Source organism: Gopherus flavomarginatus, chromosome 6 (genome assembly GCF_025201925.1).
Source record: "Gopherus flavomarginatus isolate rGopFla2 chromosome 6, rGopFla2.mat.asm, whole genome shotgun sequence".
Lineage (NCBI taxonomy): Eukaryota > Metazoa > Chordata > Testudines > Testudinidae > Gopherus > Gopherus flavomarginatus.
The window spans coordinates 80,676,656-80,694,773 of NC_066622.1; the positions used below are offsets into that span (position 1 = coordinate 80,676,656).

The window sequence follows — 18,118 nt, forward strand, 5'->3', positions numbered from 1 at the left end:
AACCCTATTATAGTTTTGGCCTTCACAACATCCCCTGGCAGAGAGTTGCTCAGGTTGACTGTGTTGTGTGAAGTACTTTTTAATCTCTCTTTATGTGGAAGCTGTTCCATATCCGAATAATTTTTGTTGCCCTTCTTTGTACATTTTCCAATTCCAATCTTTTTTTTTTTTTTTTTTTTTTTTGAGATGGGGTGACCAGATCTGTATGTGCTATTCAAGATATGGGTGTACCATGGATTTATATAGAGGCATTATATTATTTTCTGTCTGATCTAGCCCTTTCTGAAGGTTCCTAACATTCTGTTAGCTTCTTTTGACTGCTGCTGCATATTGAATGGATGTTTTCAGTGAACTATCCACATTGACTCCAATATCGCTTTCTTGAGTTGTAACAGCTAATTTAGACTCCATCATTTTGTATATATAGTTGATTGTTTTCCAATTTGCATTACTTTGCATTTATCTACTTTGAATTTCATCTGCCTTTTTGTTGCCCAGTCACCCAGTTTTGGAGATCCCTTTGTAATTCATTGAAGTCTATTTTGGACTTAACTATCTTGAGTAATTGTGTATCGTCACCTCACTGTCCAATTTTGCTAACTCACTGTTTGTCCCTTATCATTTATGAATAGGTTGAACAACACTTGTCCGAGTACAGACCTCTGGGGGACACCACTATTTATCTCTCTCCCTTCTGAAAACTGAACATTTAGTCCTATCCTTGGTTTCCTGTTTTTTAACCAGTTACTGATCTCTGTCTCTTATCCCATGTCTGCTTAATTTGCTTAAGAGCCTTTGGTAAGGGACCTTGTCAAAGGTTTCTGAAAGGCTAAATACGCTATATCCACTGGATCACCCATGTCCACGTGTTTGTTGACCCCCTCAAAGAACTCTAATAGAAGAAATAATTCTTCAATGATCAGATTGTTCACTAATGTGTGGAAATGGAAACATACTGCTACATCATTTTGATGCATTCTAGCTGGTGAACTTTGGATTTGAAGGTCTGAGTGCTGCAGTCAGAGTGTTTTCAGATGAGAGCCTCAGTTCTGTAATTTACCTCCATCTTTGGTCTCGCATATCTGAGTCTGTTGATCTTCAGGACAGGGTGCAAAGCTGACTTGTCTACTCAGATTTTTTGGCTGAGCTGGTGGATATGGAATATATTTTTGCTGATAGTTGATTTGTGGGGTTATTTTTGGCCTTTGCTGAAATTGACCAGCTAATCTCAGTAGTTTTCTACTGTACACATGTTCTTTGAGACAATGAGATGCCTTTGAAACATAAATAATAGATATGATGTGTGCCTGAAGTTATGAATGTGTGTGATGGTGTGAAGCATTATAGCGGTTTGATTGTCACAAGGTTAGGAGGATTTAATTACTGATGGAGCCATAAGTCATGAATCCCTTTGCATCTTAGGGCTTGTCTACACTTATGATTTAGCGGGTCTACTGAAGACCTGCTAAATCGGCCGCCGATCGCTTTCCCCTCGACTCCTGTACTCCACCTGATCGAGAAGAGTAAGGGGAGTCGATGGGAGAGTGTCTCCCGTCGATGTCACATAGTGTGGACTCCACGGTAAGTAAGATGTAACCTACGTCAATTTGAGTTACGCTATTCATGTAACTCAAATTGCGTAGCTTAGATCGACTTTTCCCTTTAATGTAGACAGGGCTGTAGGCTCCTTGTTGTTGAGGAGCTAATTGGCTTTGCCTCATGTTCATGTGACTACAGGAGATGGTTATCCTATGTCAATGTTCTGCTTGGTTATCATCTCTCAATGACACATTACAGTAATTGCAACATATGAAGGAAGTTTGTTTATCTCACTGTATCTCACTTGTACCAAAGATCTGTTTATGATCTTAGATGCCCTAGTCCCTTAAGGCATTAAAGCAGTAGTCTCTTAAAGTAACCTAATCTTTGGTTGCATTTTTCAGATACCCAAAACAGTCAGGGCCTTTATCTTTACTAATTTAATCAGACATTCCTGCAAATATTGATAAAAGCTCAATCTTGCATGTTTTAAGAGGGGACAAAGTTTGTTAGTTTAAGAGGGCCAGATTCCGATACTCTTACTCCTGTTCAGTATTATCTTACTCTTCAAGGAGCCTCATTATTGTTTGAGCAGTAAGAGGCTTCTTAACTAAATAAGGATCTGTCCCTCGTTACTTTTTTTGAGTGGCGGGCGGGGGAGGAAGGGAGGTGGTGATTGTGCAGATGGAGACTTTTGTTCTGACTCTTGTCTGCGGGTGGCTTTTTTTTTTTTTTTTTTTTTTTTTTTTTTGGTCCTGTAATTTGGTCCCTGGAGAGAGGGAAGCAAAATGAAGAAATGTATATAGATGTAGGAGAGGGACTTTGATTTCTTAGCCTTTTCTAAAGTAAGAAGGGCTTAAGACACAAATTTTAATTTAAAAGGTCACAGTTGTCTCTAGGTTGTGTAAAATCCTTGAGAAGACTGCCTGACTCAGTCAACACAGATTGGATGAAAAGATGGATCCTGTTTAAAAGCATGACTATTAAATTAGTCAAAGATGCTGATGAGGGCATTTCAAAGCACCAGAGTAAATTGTTTTCATTCACTTTCAGGTTCTTATGCTCATTGATGCCAGCTTTGGATTTGAGATGGAAACGTTTGAGTTCTTGAACATCTGCCAAGTACATGGCTTTCCCAAAATCATGGGTGTCCTTACCCACCTGGATAGTTTCAAGAACAACAAACAGTTAAAGAAGACCAAAAAGAGATTAAAACACAGATTCTGGACAGAAGTGTATCCGGTATAATACCAAACAGTTATTTTTCAAAAATGTTTGAACTCTGTGGAAATTGATTTGGGGTGGGAAAAATATTCAAGTGTTTAAATACAGAGGAGGGATAGCTCAGTGGTTTGAGCATTGGCCTGCTAAACCCAGGGTTGTGAGTTCAGTCCTTGAGGGGGCCATTTAGGGATCTGGGGCAAAAATCTGTCTGGGGCTTGGATCCTGCTTTGAGCAGGGGGTTGGACTAGATGACCTCCTGAGGTCCCTTTCTATTCTGTGATTTGCATTTGTTTGTTCACAAATGTTACTGAAAGAGAAGACTCTGCTAGTGTAGCATTTAGTATTGAGACTCAGACTATACAATCTTTCTTTCTCTTTCTTGAAAATTAACTTGTGTAATTGAGCTCTGCCACCAAACAATAGATCCGTTACAGCACTAGATGTAGGAATGATGTGGATAAGGAGTTGCAGGGTCAAAAACCTAGGTTCATAAAAGGCAGATGGTGTTGTTTTCAGACTTTAATGTGGTGTCTAGCAATGCTAATGTTGTGTAGCTTCTGTATTTGTATTGTGCCTGCTGCTAAAAGAAGAAAAAGGGCATGGTTTTTGTGAAACATACATCTGCCTTTTAACAGATGCAAAAGCAAGTCTTTGCTGCTGTTGTGAGCCTTGCGCACCTGGAGCCAAATTGTTGGGGATAATTTTTTGCCTTGATGAAGGGGAGATAATTAACAGGAGTTAACTCAAATCTGTTGGAGGCAATTGTAACTTGTTGAATGGAGTCTCTTGCTTTAGTTTTAACGAGGTAGAAATTGAACTGGGGTATTAAATTGGGGTAAGTCTTTTTTGTTAAACTTTTAATATTAATTTAATTTAGGGTGCCAAACTGTTTTATCTCTCTGGTATGGTATACGGAGAGTACCAAAAGCAGGAAATTCATAATCTGGGACGCTTTATCTCTGTTATGAAATTCCGTCCACTTACATGGCAGACGTCTCACCCATATGTCCTAGCAGACAGGTACGTGGTTTTTCTTTTTTTCTCAATTCTCTGTTTGTCCTCTGCACTCCAACCCCCATGTTCTGTTTTTATAAGAATGGAACAGCCAGTCCGTTGAGAGCGTGCCAGAGATTTGATAATGGCTAAGTTAAAATTTAATCTTTTTTATTACTGACGTAAATGAGGGGAAATCAGTGGTGTAAGAGGTATATTTTCAATCCTGTGCATGTAAGTTTAGCTACGCAGCTCCACTCATGTCAGTATGAGGGAATGGTATAATTCTGTTCCTGTACACTTCTGAAAAAAGATATTTTAATAGCACAGTTATGTAACTGTTGGGCATGCAAATGACCAATTTAATGTCTAGGTAGAATTTTTATGGAGTTATCCGTTACTGTGGCAGCTGGTGCATTGTATTTGTTGACCAAAATGAATGCAGCCCCACTGATCTAAAAAATTAGTTTATAATAATTTGCAGTCTGACTTCCGTGGAGCTGAGGCCACTTAAGTCAGTGGTAAACGTGCCTGGTGACTTCCGTGTAAGTTTGATTTGTTCACACACTTGTAGGATGAGGCACCAAACGTGTATTTAGAATGTTACAGGATACTTGAACACTGTCCATAAAACATTTAAACAAAATTGCTGCTTGATTATGTTGAACTTCTCTGAAAGCACGGCATCCCAATAGCTTAGTAGCAGACAGTGAACATATCACTCTGATCTCTAATCACTGGAATGGCTCCCCATTGAATATGGAGTCTACTTCAAGCTCTCTATCCTGAATTTCAAAGCTCTCCATGGGATTGGCTGTAGCCACCTGAGACATTGTCTCTCATTCTGTGTCCATGATCTCACACAGCAGCTAGGTTCCATTGGAACAATGAATCTGTCTACCAAAATGAGGAGGGGAAGCTTGTGAGGTCTGAAGACTCAGCTTTCAGAGGATCTGGACCTAGCTTGCCCTTGGAAGAGATTAACGAAAATCAATAAAAAAAACTAACAACCTTTCTTCTTTCAAAGTCCCATTCATGCATAAATGAGTGGGGAAAAATATCTACGAACCGATCAGATGATTTTTCTTGCAATTTGGGAAAGAAATAAAAAACAGACATTTTTGTTTTTTTGCTTTTAAATACAGGGGCAATGCTCAAGTGATGTGGTCAGAGAAGTACTTAGAAAGATGATACACAAAGTTCTCTGAAATGCACAGAGCACATTTGGGGAAAAGGAAAAAAAAATATTCTCTAAATCTTCAGTTCCAGTTTTAGGTGTTTGCTTAACATTATTGTACATGAGAGCCTAAAAGTGAAATTGGCTAGAAAGTGACTGTAGACAAAAATGAAATGGACTCAGCTGTTTTCCCTTTTTGCCTCCAGAGAAAGGAGATATGCCCCAAAAGAACACACATTTAATCTTTCAGAGATGTAACATTAGATGAAATGTTATATATTTAAAAATAAAATGGTCTAAAATATTCAACACATAAGAATCTTTTTAAAAAAAATGACTTTAACATGACTGCGTGTCTTATTCTGTTCCTATTATCAAACACTGAAAATTTTAAATAATTAGATTATACAATGTTTAATTTTTTTTATTTAAATAAACCACAATAATATTTTAATGTAGCAAGTGCAACAGTTTGCTTCAGTACTTTCTTTATGGAAAATGATAGTTGAGAGAAATATATTTCTAATATCTCTTCTGATATTCCCTAGAATGGAAGACTTGACAAACCCAGAACATGTTCGAGTCAATCCAAAGTGTGACAGAAAGGTGTCAATTTATGGCTACTTAAGAGGGGCCTATCTAAAAAACCAAAGCCAAATTCACATGCCAGGTAATATATCCAATCTCTTAAAATTCTTATTATTTTGCTGATTAATAGCTTGTAATGCTATTCCTGTTAAAGGGATAGTTTACATCTGTAAAAGACCACCATGCTGTAGTTAATATTTTAATATTAATATTTTGTAAAATTTTTAATTGAGAAATCTTCTTGCAGTGTTAAATCTCAACACAGTAACAATGTACTAGCATCGAAAACCCAAAAATGAAATTGATCAGTGTAGATCTCTAGGATGATTGAAATGTAGAAAAGGTGGTGTCAATAGTGAAAAGTAAGTTAGGCTTACTTAAAATGAAAAGTATTATGTAGTGTAATAAATAAATACTAATTAATAACTTAAATCACTAAGTTCTTTTCTTTTCAACAATGCTGAGATGATGTTAGTAATGAAGGCAAGTGTATATTTAAAGGAGTGTGTTGCCAGTGATACGTAGTCCACTAGCTGATTAACTTTTAGAATGTTTTCCAGACTTAGTGGTAGTTCTTCAAAGTATTGCATGTGGTTTATCTATGCAGTGTACCATTGATGTTAAATCACTGCATGCCACAATAAAGCCCCTATACCTCTTTATGGTGAATTATTGTACCTGTGTTGTTTTTTTTTTTTTTAAATCAGAGCTTTGTCAAAATCCTTTTCTTCCTTGTCCCTCACCCAAGGTGTAGGGGACTTTACTGTGAGTGATGTGAGTTTCCTGCCAGACCCCTGTGCACTTCCTGAACAGCAGAAGAAGCGTTCCTTAAATGAAAAGGATAAACTTATTTATGCCCCACTGTCAGGAGTTGGAGGTGTAGTGTATGACAAAGATGCTGTTTATATTGACCTTGGTCGAAGTCATGCTCCTCAAGATGAAAAGGTAAGGAGAAAGTCTGTTTGAGTTCTCTGTTCTCTAGGCAGAAACTATATTCTGCCGAAGAGATAAAGAGGCAAAGCAACGGTGCTTGGAAACTGTTTGTTTAGTTTTGGTAATTTTTTTGTTTTTAAAGAAACATCATCTACCCAAATGATATGCAAACATATCCTTGTCCTTAAATATCTTATTTAACAACTTTCTTTCTACAGTGATTGAGAAAGAAAATAGTTTGTTTGTTTTTTTCCCAATTTCCCTCTCTCAAAAGCTGTGGAAAACAACTGAGGAAGTAATTAATAATAAATACTTACATAGTTAATGCTTGGAAAGTGTCTGAAAAGTAATGAGCTAAGTGTCATGCCATCCCTGAGAGCAGGGCCCATGTATTTAGTCTTGGTTTGCAGGTGAGGAAATTGAGGGAGAGTGGTTGTATTTCATCCAAGGAAGTTGTGCTCTCTGAGGCAGAGCTTGAACTTTTTCTCTGTCTTGTACTCAGACCATTTCAAATATTATGGTGCATGAGTTAAAATAATATTAAATGTACAATATGTTTGTTACATACTGGTAAGGAGCCCATCTCTGTAATTTGCCTGGTTTTAATATTGAGTCTGTTCCTGTTGTCCATTTTTAGGCAGTTTTAACAATTTGCTGATTGTTCAATAGACATTTGCATAATTGATCTGTTAAACAGAAAAAAATATTTTGGTTTGTCAGGAAGAAGTGAGACCAAATCATGAACTAGTCCAGAGCCTCATCTCCACACATTCCACCATCGATGTTAAGATGGCTTCAAGCAAAGTGTCTCTTTTCATGGACTCCAAACCATTAGGTTCAGAAGATGTGGAAAACCAAGAGTAAGTGGGAGACAGAACAACTTGACTAGAAGAGGCATAACACAGGCAACAGCTTTTGCCACATGTGTAGCTTAGTTAATAGCTGTTTCAGTGGGCTGATGTTAAAGGGTGTGGCTTGCTCGCATGGCAAATGCACAGAAAGAGTTTGGGAGAGGTTTACTGTAGAAGAGAAACAGGAGTACGGAGCTCTGCAACTTAAAGCAGACCTGTTTAAACTTCATGACTCTGTTCCCACACTTCCATTAGAACCGGATTAAGATGAGATAATCACACTTATTTTCAGTAGTGATTTTATGAGGGTTTGAACTTGTCTTCTGAGTTAAAAAGCACTGTTGCAGAGTTTCCTACTCTTTTCTGTAGCAGTCCTCCCCTAAACATGGAAAACATAATTCAACCTCAGCTAAAAAAATAGGTGGTTGTGGGAGTAAGGATGCTTTAGGATGTGGACATGGATGTTTGTAGGAGAAATAATTGTAGGACAGGGGTATATTTGCTTTCACCTTTAGACATCTAGTTTTTCTTTTTTTCTTGGACATTTCTATTTTTGGGCACAGTAAATTACGATTATCCATTATGTATTAACTTTTCAGAATGGAATAATCAGTACAAGGTTCTTCTTTTGTCAGGTCTTAAGAGGGAAATAAATCCAAGCTTTATTTGCACTTTCTCTGGTTAGTGTTTTTTCTCCTGGAAGATAAGTGATCATCATTGTAAATATCATTGGTCTTTGTGTGAGCAACTCTGGGATTGCAGACTTCAAAGTGCTGTTCAGAATCTGCTGCAGAAGTATAATTATAGAAGAAATCAGTAATACCACCCTACAGATAGATTGCTTTTCACTTCCCATTATAAGACTGTTTTCTGTTGAGCCTGAAATTTTCCATGCTGGATGTCCATCTTCGACTTATTATTATTTATTATTATTATTATTTATTATTTAATTTAGTTATTTTAAACTTTTGCTTAAACAGCTAAGCTGTTTCTGAGAAGATTAAGGGAAAAACGTCTTGATCCTGTTTTAAAAAAAAAAGTCTTAACATTTCATAAAGATATCCTTTAGTACCTCTGTTTTCTTTGAATGAAGTTTTTAGGATGCAGTTTCTACATAGCTGCAAATGACTGATACATGTCTGTGATGTGTGTGATCAGTTTTTTTTGTTCTCTTTTTAGAGATAAGGTGGGAGAGGTGATATGTTGTTTGACCAACTTCTGTTGGTGGGAGAGACAAACTTGCAAGCAAGGTCTGGGAAACGTACTCAGGGCAGATGTACACTTAAAATGCTGCATTGTTGCAGCTGCGCCACTTTAGTGCTTTAATAAAGTCATTCTAAGCCGATGAGAGAGCTTTTCCTGTTGGCTTAGGGCATTTCTACACGTACAGCTGCATTGTGTCTAGTGAAGACGCACTGTGCCGATGGGAGAAGCTCTCCCACTGACATAGCGCTATCCATAGCGGCACTTAGGTAAGTTTAACTACACTACTTAGGGGTGGAGTAGAGACCCAGGACTCAGAGTGTCACAGCTAAATACAAGGTAGAACAGATTGTGTAGGGGAAGTAGTTTAACACACATTTCAAGGGACTGTTCAAGAAGAAGTGGCCTGTTATCACTCTTCTGGTAGGGAGGAAAGGAAGGAGGAAAAGCAGCAATATAGGGGGTTGCTAGTGGGTTGCAGATTATTGTAAATAGCCATAAATCCAGTGTCTCTCTTCAGTCCAAGATGTTTAGTTTCTAGCAAAGTTATGCTCCCAGACTCACCTTTTGAAAGTGTTGTGACTGATAGGTCAGATAAAGAGTGTTCACAGGTGATGTAGTAGTTTTGTCTTTCACCATTTTCCTGTGTGAGTTCATTTAAAAGCATAGGCTATGTCTTCACTACCTGCCATATTGGCGGGTAGCAATAGATTTCTCGGGGATCAATATATCGCGTCTAGATGAGACGTGATATATCGATCCCCGAACAAGCTCCTGTCAACTCCGGAACTCCACCAATGCGAACGGCGGTAGCGGAGTCGACAGAGGGAGCCGCGGACGTCGATCCTGCGCTGTGAGGACGGTAGGTAACTCGATCTAAGATACTTTGACTTCAGCTACGCTATTCACGTAGCTGAAGTTGCGTATCTTAGATCAATTTCCCCCCCCAGTGTAGACCAGCCCATAGTAATTGTCTGGTTTCACCCTGACACAGTTGCTATTGGGGCATTTAATTCACTGGATGAGGTACATCACATGTTGTGATAGGCATGTGTAGGCCCAGGGATCTTGAAAAGTGTGTTGTGCGTGGTGTTGATCATTGTAGCAATGGAAATAAGTTTGCAGGTTTTGCATCTATTGTTCTGGCAGGGTCTGGTGCCGCTTTGAGTTGTATCCTGGCCTAAGGGGAGCTTGCTTCTGATGATGAACTTGGATTTTTAGTGTCTTGCTAGACTCTAAAACTCATGGACTGAATAGACATACTGGATTTTAAGGCTTCTTACAACAATCTATAACCTGCTACCCTGTACTCTCCCTCTCTTCTCCCTCCCCTCCCCCCCAGTAGATCCTTCCCCCTTTCCTTTCTATAACTGGAAGAGTGTTCACCTTGAATAGTCCCTTGAAATGTGTTAACTATACCTCCTAGCCCGATATAACGCGACCTGATATAACACGAATTCAGATATAACGCGGTAAAGCTGCACTACGGGGGGGTGGGAGGGGAAGGGCCGCATGCTCCAGCAGATCAAAGCAAGTTTAATATAACACAGTTTCACCTATAACTCGGTAAGATTTTTTGGCTCCTGAGGACAGCGTTATATCAGAGTAGAGGTGTACTTATGCTAAATAATCTGTTCCATCTTGTCTTTAGCTGTGACACTCTGAGTCCTAGTCTACACTACAAAATTACTTTGGTAAAATTGATGTCACTTAGGGGTGTGAATAATTCACACCTTTGAGTGATTTAATTAGACCAACTCTGTATAAGAGCAGGTCTACACTACAAATGCTGCATCGGTGCAGCTGCACTGATGTAGCACTTTGATGAAGACACTCTAAGCCCACAGCAGAGTGCTATCTGAGAGCTGCGAGAGGTGGAAGTTATGTCAGTGAGAGATTCTCTTCCGGTGTGTGTGTGTGTGTGTGTGTGTGTGTGTGTAAGTGTAAGGTTAGTTTAACTAGGTCACTCAGGGTTGTGGATTTTTCACACTCCTGAGTGACATCATTACACCAAAGTAAGTGTTACCCCTGCTGGAATTCTGTGCCACTCCCCGGTGCAGAATTTGCATAGAATTAATGTTTCCTGCAGAATTTAATTTTTTTTTTCCATTGTGATTTTCATCAAAATGCTTACTTTTTTTCTGGGGCTGAATGCAGGCGCCTCAGCCGTGCAACATTTCCTGAATCTTTTTTTGTTGTCTGTACTGTTACAGATATAGTTGCTGACAGATATTTTGAAATAAATTGCCAAAATAATTGACACTAGTGTGATTATATTGTGGTATTTTGACAAATAAAATATGCAGAATTTTAAAATATTGTGCACAGAATTTTTAATTCTTTGATGCAGATTTCCCCCAAGAGTAAAGTGTGTAGGGTAGACTGCCTAAGCTTTAAAGCGTCTCTCACCAACAGAAGTTAGTCCAATCAAAGCTATTACCTCACCTACCTTGTCTGTCTAATATCCTGGGACAGACATGGCTACAACAGCATTGCATAAAACAATAGGTTTTTTTTGTCATTTATTTCTCCGTATAAAACAGTATTTATCCCCAAGTTAGAAAGGATTGAGACTCCATCAGCATTGAACACAATACATTTTTCCTTCCTTTAAAAAAAAAAAAATTTCACTGGCATAGCAGCATGTGATACATTTTTGGTTTTTGTGAGGGTCCTGGGAGCATGGCAATCGTAATCTTCAGTAAAAACAAACAAACAACTTTAGTGCAGGCACTCAGTCTAAACTAGTAGACAACAGTGAAGAATCACTAATTTAGTTGCGACATTACCACAATGAGGCTTCTTGAACTAAGAGATTTCTTTAAGTCAGACAGTGTTGCTACTTGCTTCAATGGCACAGGCAGCCATGCTTCTGCTGTTGAGGTCACACCACCAAAATGTTCTTCAGTATTTGTTTGTGACATCAGATGTTTAATTAAAGCCAACTGCATTTTTTTTTTATCTTGTTCTCCATTGGGAAAGCAGATTTGTGATGCCAAAAGAAGAGAAACAAATTGATTTGAAGACTGGGAGAGTACGTCGGAAGGCAGTGTTTGAAGAAGAAAATGATAATGGAGCAAGTGATGAAGAAGAGGGTCAAGATGAAGAAATGTCTGAGGACGAGATGGATGGAAGTGAAGATGGGGATGGTGATGATGAGGGAGAAAGTGACAAAGAGGTGCCAGGGCAAGAGCTAGATCTGAGGAGTGCCAAGCGTATGAAAATAGAGGAGACTACAGAAGAAGCTGCCATGGAACTGCCAGCATTTGCTGATAGTGATGATGATCTTGAGATGAGTTCAGGGGAAGAAGGGGAAACTGACCTCTATGAAAGCAAGGAAGAAGCAGAAAACCATGGAGATAAAGAAGAAAGTGACGAAAAGGAAAGTTCAGACAGTGATTCTGAAATTTCGAGCAGACAAATAAGTAAATTCGCACCCTGTGAATTAGGCAGGGAAGATAAAGAACGAAGAGAGAATCATAACCTTGATCACCGCTTGGGTAAAAAAGTGGTTCCCACTACAGATTCTGGAAACTGCACAGCTGAAGAGGCATCTGAATCTGAGGCTGAAGGCTCCTCCCTGGAAGAGGAGGAAGAGGAAGAATTAAATGATGACTCAGAAGCTGAAGAGTCAGATAGGAAAGGGATTCAGAATGCGCCAGAGAAGAATGTAGATGGCGTTGAATGGGCTGAATCGAAGGTTGTAGAAGATGAGGATGGTGGTGATGATATTGAAAATCTACTGAAAGAGGAAGAGGCGTATGGAGAAGAAAATGACTTTTCTGCAGACACAGCAGGTAAATTTTCAATTTCTCATTTTCCTTTACTGTGCATTTGACATCATTTCATTGCTGGAGGCAGTGTCTTTTTTTTTTTTTTTCCCCCTTGGGAAGCAGTGTTGTCCAGTAGCTAGAGCAGGAAACAGCATCTCAGGAAACCTAGGTTATAGTCCTTTGTAAGCCATTGATTGTCTGCTTAAGCCTCAGTTTCCCAGACAGTAAAATTGAGAATACCTAGCTTTTATAGAGTTCTCTGATCAAAGGCCCTAAAGACATACAAAATTGTTATCTTTACTGTGATAAGTTTTCAAAAAAGTGAAACTTCTGTATCGTATTTGGAAAAGGTAAACCACCTTTCAGTGATTTTATTAACAGATGTAGTCAGTGTCAGTGGTGAATTTATGATGATGAAAATAGTCTAGTTTAGTCTGCAGGTTCTGGTCTTAATCTTTCTTTTACCCTTTTATTCCTTCAAAAGTTAGGAACCATCTACACTGCAAAACGCTCCTGTGATTTGGTTGGTTTTGCAGTGTAGATGGTTCCTAATCACAAATCAAATCACAGGAGCATGTTACAATACAGGATGAACAATCAGAGCCAACCATGTATATCTGTGTCACATAACGAGGCTAAAGTCCTGATCCTATCTACCAATTTTAAGTATATTGTAATTGACTCCCTATTTAAGTTTTCTTCCTAGTGCAGATGGTCCCTTAGTCTAATACATTGCCAGCGGAGGAAGGAATTTACAGTGTTCTCCTCCCTCCCTGCTTTCAGGTGCACTTAAGTGGAAGGAAGACCTTACCCAAAAGGCAGCCGAGGCTTTTCTGAGACAACAACAGTCGGCTCCCAACCTTCGCAAACTTGTTTATGGAACAGGTAAAAAATCCCATGTGTATAAGTGTAAGTTTCTCTCCCAGCATCATGATGCTATTGCTCTGATCCCTGTATAACCTTTTAATCATAGCCATATTAGTTAGCCATAGCCTTTGGAGTCTACTCTTCCATGGGTGCATGAGGAAATAATGGATTTAACTCTCCATATTGGTAACAGTTCACATTTAGTTTTCCTATATACCCCCAAGAAAGAGAATTTTATTCTCCTAATTAAACATATCTTAGGCCAATTTGACCTAGTATTCATCCAGAGGCTTGCTAAACATATATTTGTTGGGTCCTTCCTTTTTAAGATACAGCAATATTTTTCCAGATGGATAGAAAGAGCATTAAGTTCCCTTCGGTATATAGTATTTTCCCAAAACGTTTAAGCTCAGCTTTTTAAAAATAAAAAAAAAATCTAGTAGTAGATGTTGTGCACGTACCACCTATATTGGTAACTGGTTATTTGTGATCTATCTAGTCAGGTGAGATTTTTTGCTGTCCTCAGTGAATTTTGTCTAAAATTAACCAAGCCTTCCTTGAAAGGTGAGGAACGTGTTCATTCAGAATATGAATGAAGTTAAATTTATGATGTCTGTTATAAAGTGTGTTTTTGAAGATAATGATGGTAATTTGTCAAGAACTGGCAGTTAGTTTAAAGTGAAGATAAAGCTGTCTTTTACATGATGTATGCACTCTGTTTAATACATAAACTGATACATTTCCAAGCAAGAGACTGGCCTGTCAACATTTACAACTCCTGTTGATGTTACTGGAAGTTCTGCATACTAAGATTTGCAGTATAGTGCCCTAAGAAATTACCAATAAATTCACAAACCCAGTATTAGCAGTTTGCAGACTGGTACAAAACAAATGGGATTTGGTTTTGGAGAAATAGCCTTTTTCTAGTAGGTTGGGTTTTGTTTTGTTTTATTAATTTTGTGTTACATATGGTGTTGAACAAAGACATCACAATTGCTTAATTGAAGAACAGATTTTTCAGATAAATCCAGTCATTCACAAGGCACTTGATTTTTCTGTTGAAGTATGTGAAATGTTACATGTGGAATATATTTTTCCCACAGTCATGTCCCGTCTAATTAGCTCTCCAACTAAAGACCTTCCTTTGGGTTCTGATCTCAATATAGAATAATTCACCTGCTGCTGCTTTCTCTATAAGGGAATCAAACAATGTATTCTTTTTTCTGCTTTCTTAATACAAGCTGGAACACTGGTCTGCTTAATAATATACCCCTTTTATGATTTAATTCCTTTTTCCTCAAACTACATCAGAAATTCCAAGACGTATGGAGCAAGAGAAGTTTTTGATTAATCTAATAAATACATATAATTTGCAGATGATGCTTTTAACTATGGCGTTTTATTTAGTGGCTGAGGATGCCGATGAAGAAGATGATGCTGATGAAGAGCTTGGAGGGCTGTTCCACGTCAGCCGTCCTGACAAAGAATCCAAACAAAAGGCTAATGCCCTTGACTGCTCCAAATTTCCAGTGGAAACCCCCCAGGATTGGGATTTAGATGAGGTACTGCTTTTGAAGAGACAGCTCTTACATTCTGTATTCTTAGGAGAACATCCAGTATGTATCCACTTACACCAGTCTTGAATTTCCCTAATAAGGATCTGCTGATATGACATGGAGACATGAAGCTAACCCATATGAATTACAGACAGTTCTGCCTATGTGTCTTCTTTAGAAATTCTCATCTCCTCTTTATCCTCACCAGAGACATTTACACACAAATAGCATCTTAGGTTTTTTTGCTTTTAAATAGGAAGGGAAAGTTAAAGTAAGTAAACTTAATGCTAGTGAAAGGTGCTGGATGGATTGCTGTGATGACTGATGTCATCTTATTTATTCACTAAATGGTTCCCCAGAGGCATTATCACTGTAAACTTCTGTGCTGACTCACGTTAATGAGCTTTTGCCTTTTTCTGGCAGGATGATTTCTGAGGATAGGGAGAGGTTAATTCAGTCTCCTCCACCTCTGTGTGGAGGTTGCCAGCAAGACAGTTTTGGTAGTTGTGTTACGATGTGGATAGCACAGGGGTGGGAAAACTTTTTGGCTCGAGGGCCACAGCTGGATATGGAAATGGTATGACAGGCCATGAATGCTCACGAAATTGGGAGGGTTGGAGTGTAGGAGGGGATGAGGGCTCTGACTGGGGTGCGGGCTCTGGGGTGGGGCTGAGTATGAGGGGTTGGGGGTACAGGAGGGTGGTCTAGGCTGGAACCGAGGGGTTCAGAGTGTGGGAGGGGGATCAGGGTTGGGGTATGGGAGGGGGTCTGGGGTGCAGGCTCCAGGCAGCGCTAACCACATGCAATTCCCAGAAGCAGTGGCATGTCCCCCCTCCGGCTCCTATGCAGCGGCGGGCTAGGTGGCTCTGTGTGCTGCACCTTCTGCAGGCACCGCCCCTGCAGCTCCCATCGGCTGGGAACTGAGGCCAATGGGAGCTGCAGGGGCGGTGCTTGGGGCAGAGGCAGTGTGCAGAGCCCCCTGGATGCTCCTTAGTGTAGGATCTGGACTGGGGACATGCCGCTGCTTCCAGGAGCCACGCAGAGCCACAGAGCAGCGCAAGCCCCCTGCCAGAGCAGGGCAAGGCCCGGACCCCCCTACCCGGTGGGAGCTCAGCGGCCAGATTAAAGTGTCTGAAGGGCTGGATGCGGCCCTTGGGCTATAGTTTGCCCACCACAGAGATAGCAAATGGGCAGAGAGCAAGCCATCTCTCTAAGCCAGAACAAGTATTACAGACGAAGTGTGTCAGCTGTTGAAGTGCTTTGTAGTCATGAGAAGTGTACAAGTAACACTTTCATTTTACAGGTTATGAACAGTATTCGAGACTGCTTTGTAACAGGGAAATGGGAAGCAGATAAAGATGCAGCAAAACTGCTGAAGGAAGATGGTAGGTTTGATGCTCTTAGAATATGAGTAACGGAGGAAGAACTTCCAGTGAATGCTGTAACTTAATATTTAACCCATAACTCTGTTATGTATTTAAAAACATTTTACATTAGTAACACCTTTGCCAAGTTCTCTTACCTGTTTTACATATTTGAAGCATTATGCAATCATTAACTGATTTTATTACTATAGCTGGTATCAATCTGTGCACAAATAGGAGACTGAGATAGGAAAAAGTTTACACTCTTTGAATATAGAATCTGTCTATCATATAGAATAGAAAATAGAATCCCCACTCAAGGCTGGTTGGCTTACACTTAGAGATAATTGGCTTTCAGTTTTGTAGGTGATCTTAGCTGTTCCTTTTGAACAGATGGGATTGAAATGAACAGAAATCCTGTTTGCAGAAAGTAAGTCTTATCTCTTTGCCTTGCTGAAAAGTTGAGATTTTATTGTTGGATAATTTATGGAGAGACTGTTTTTAATTTCAAATATGATTATATTATCTCCGAAGCAAACTGTTAACTTTTGTAGAGCAAACTTCCATTTTTTAAAACCTTTTTGAAATTACTGGATCCATTTTAGATTTTTACTCTCCCTGCAGTCTCTGCCTCCACATCCTGATGGAAGCTGGAGGCTCAAGTTGCTCTGCTGATAACTTAGCGGGCAGTGTTTAAGCAGATATTAAACACTTTGTCAATAGGGTGCTGTCAGAATTAAGAATTGTTTCACTCTTTCCAATTGTGTGGCATTCACTTTGAAAGATGCAGGGAGGGCAAGGCCTGTGGGCTTTGTCAGAACTTCACTCGAATTTTGAGGAGCTGGAGATGTGTGAAGAAGGTTGCTGATGGTGCATTTCCGAGAGGAAGAAGGAAGAGCTACTGAAAAGCTGGGCTGCTGCTCGCTTTCTACAGAATGTGGAAAAGTGGTGGGAAGAAAATGTGATAAATGTATACAGCAGCCAAAATGTGAAGTATTAGTGAGAAATAAATATGCACAAAATAACAAAGGACTTAGAAGTGTTACAGAGCAGTGCAAAGATGTTGCTAACTTACGGATATCTTGGCTGCCTTATTTATAGAAGAACTGTATGGTGATTTTGAAGACCTTGAAACAGGGGCTGTGCACAAAGGAAAACCAGCAGCAGAAGGAGATGAGGTATGATCTCTAGCTTGATTGTTCATCAACTGCTTGCATTTAATGTGTGTTTCTCTGCATAGTGGGTTGTTCTGTTCAGAACATTCTTCAGCTTCGTAGCCCAACTGGAAAGTCGCTCGTAAATCAGTAGAAACAAGGCTGCTGTAATGAAGAGAACATTTTGGTATCTGAGGGACTGGAATGAAATAGATACAGTCTTTTTTTCTTTTATTTTCGTTAGGATCAGATGTGCCTTTAATTTCAGGGGATCAAATAAACTATATTATTCTTTACATGGAGCTCATAATTGTGGGTGAGCAGAAATCAATTTACCATAGTTAACAGTAGAGGGCAGGCTTAATCAACTTGCCAGGTCTGAAAAATCAAGTTTGTGAGTGATGGATGGTACAAATCAAACATGATCCTGACTGCTAATACCTTGTATTTTCATGTAATCTTTTCCTAAGTAGTCTCATAAAATAGCGGAAAACAAATGGAAGATCAGCGTGATCACAGACAAAAGATGTCAAAGTGAATTTGTGCTGTAGTGTTAAATGCTGCTATGTAATATACCTAGTCTATGGGCTTGTCTACACTTGAAATGCTCCAGAGGCACAGCTCTGCCACTGCAGCGCTTCAGTGTAGACGCTACCTACACCAACGGGAGGGGATCTCCTGTCCGTATAGGTAATTCTTCTTCTGTTGATGTAGCACTATCTACACTGGGGTTAGGTTGGCTTAATTACTCCAGTCAGAGGTGTGGATTTTTCACACCCCTGAATGACGTAGTTGAGCTGACTTAATTTTCTAGGATAGATCAGGCCTGCATGCTTTGAGATAAGTATTGTGCACTATACATTTTAGGGGAAAGGGCATGGTTCTAAACTTGGTCT

General features: G+C 39.4%; 1 protein-coding gene and 1 long non-coding RNA gene across 2 annotated transcripts in view; one reads left to right on the forward strand and one right to left on the reverse strand.

The window, feature by feature from the left end:
- The window catches only part of LOC127054338 (uncharacterized), a 788,041-nt gene that overhangs the window by 550,830 nt on the left and 219,093 nt on the right, over positions 1 to 18,118 (reverse strand). The window lies entirely within an intron of this gene.
- Positions 1 to 18,118, forward strand: part of BMS1 (BMS1 ribosome biogenesis factor) — a 40,786-nt gene that overhangs the window by 6,376 nt on the left and 16,292 nt on the right. Inside the window, exons 5-14 of the mRNA XM_050959992.1 lie at positions 2,593 to 2,781; positions 3,641 to 3,783; positions 5,482 to 5,603; positions 6,270 to 6,466; positions 7,175 to 7,314; positions 11,494 to 12,305; positions 13,065 to 13,166; positions 14,556 to 14,710; positions 16,008 to 16,089; positions 17,170 to 17,246. Of these exons, the coding sequence (XP_050815949.1) occupies positions 2,593 to 2,781; positions 3,641 to 3,783; positions 5,482 to 5,603; positions 6,270 to 6,466; positions 7,175 to 7,314; positions 11,494 to 12,305; positions 13,065 to 13,166; positions 14,556 to 14,710; positions 16,008 to 16,089; positions 17,170 to 17,246 (2,019 nt within the window). The remainder of the gene's footprint in view (positions 1 to 2,592; positions 2,782 to 3,640; positions 3,784 to 5,481; positions 5,604 to 6,269; positions 6,467 to 7,174; positions 7,315 to 11,493; positions 12,306 to 13,064; positions 13,167 to 14,555; positions 14,711 to 16,007; positions 16,090 to 17,169; positions 17,247 to 18,118) is intronic.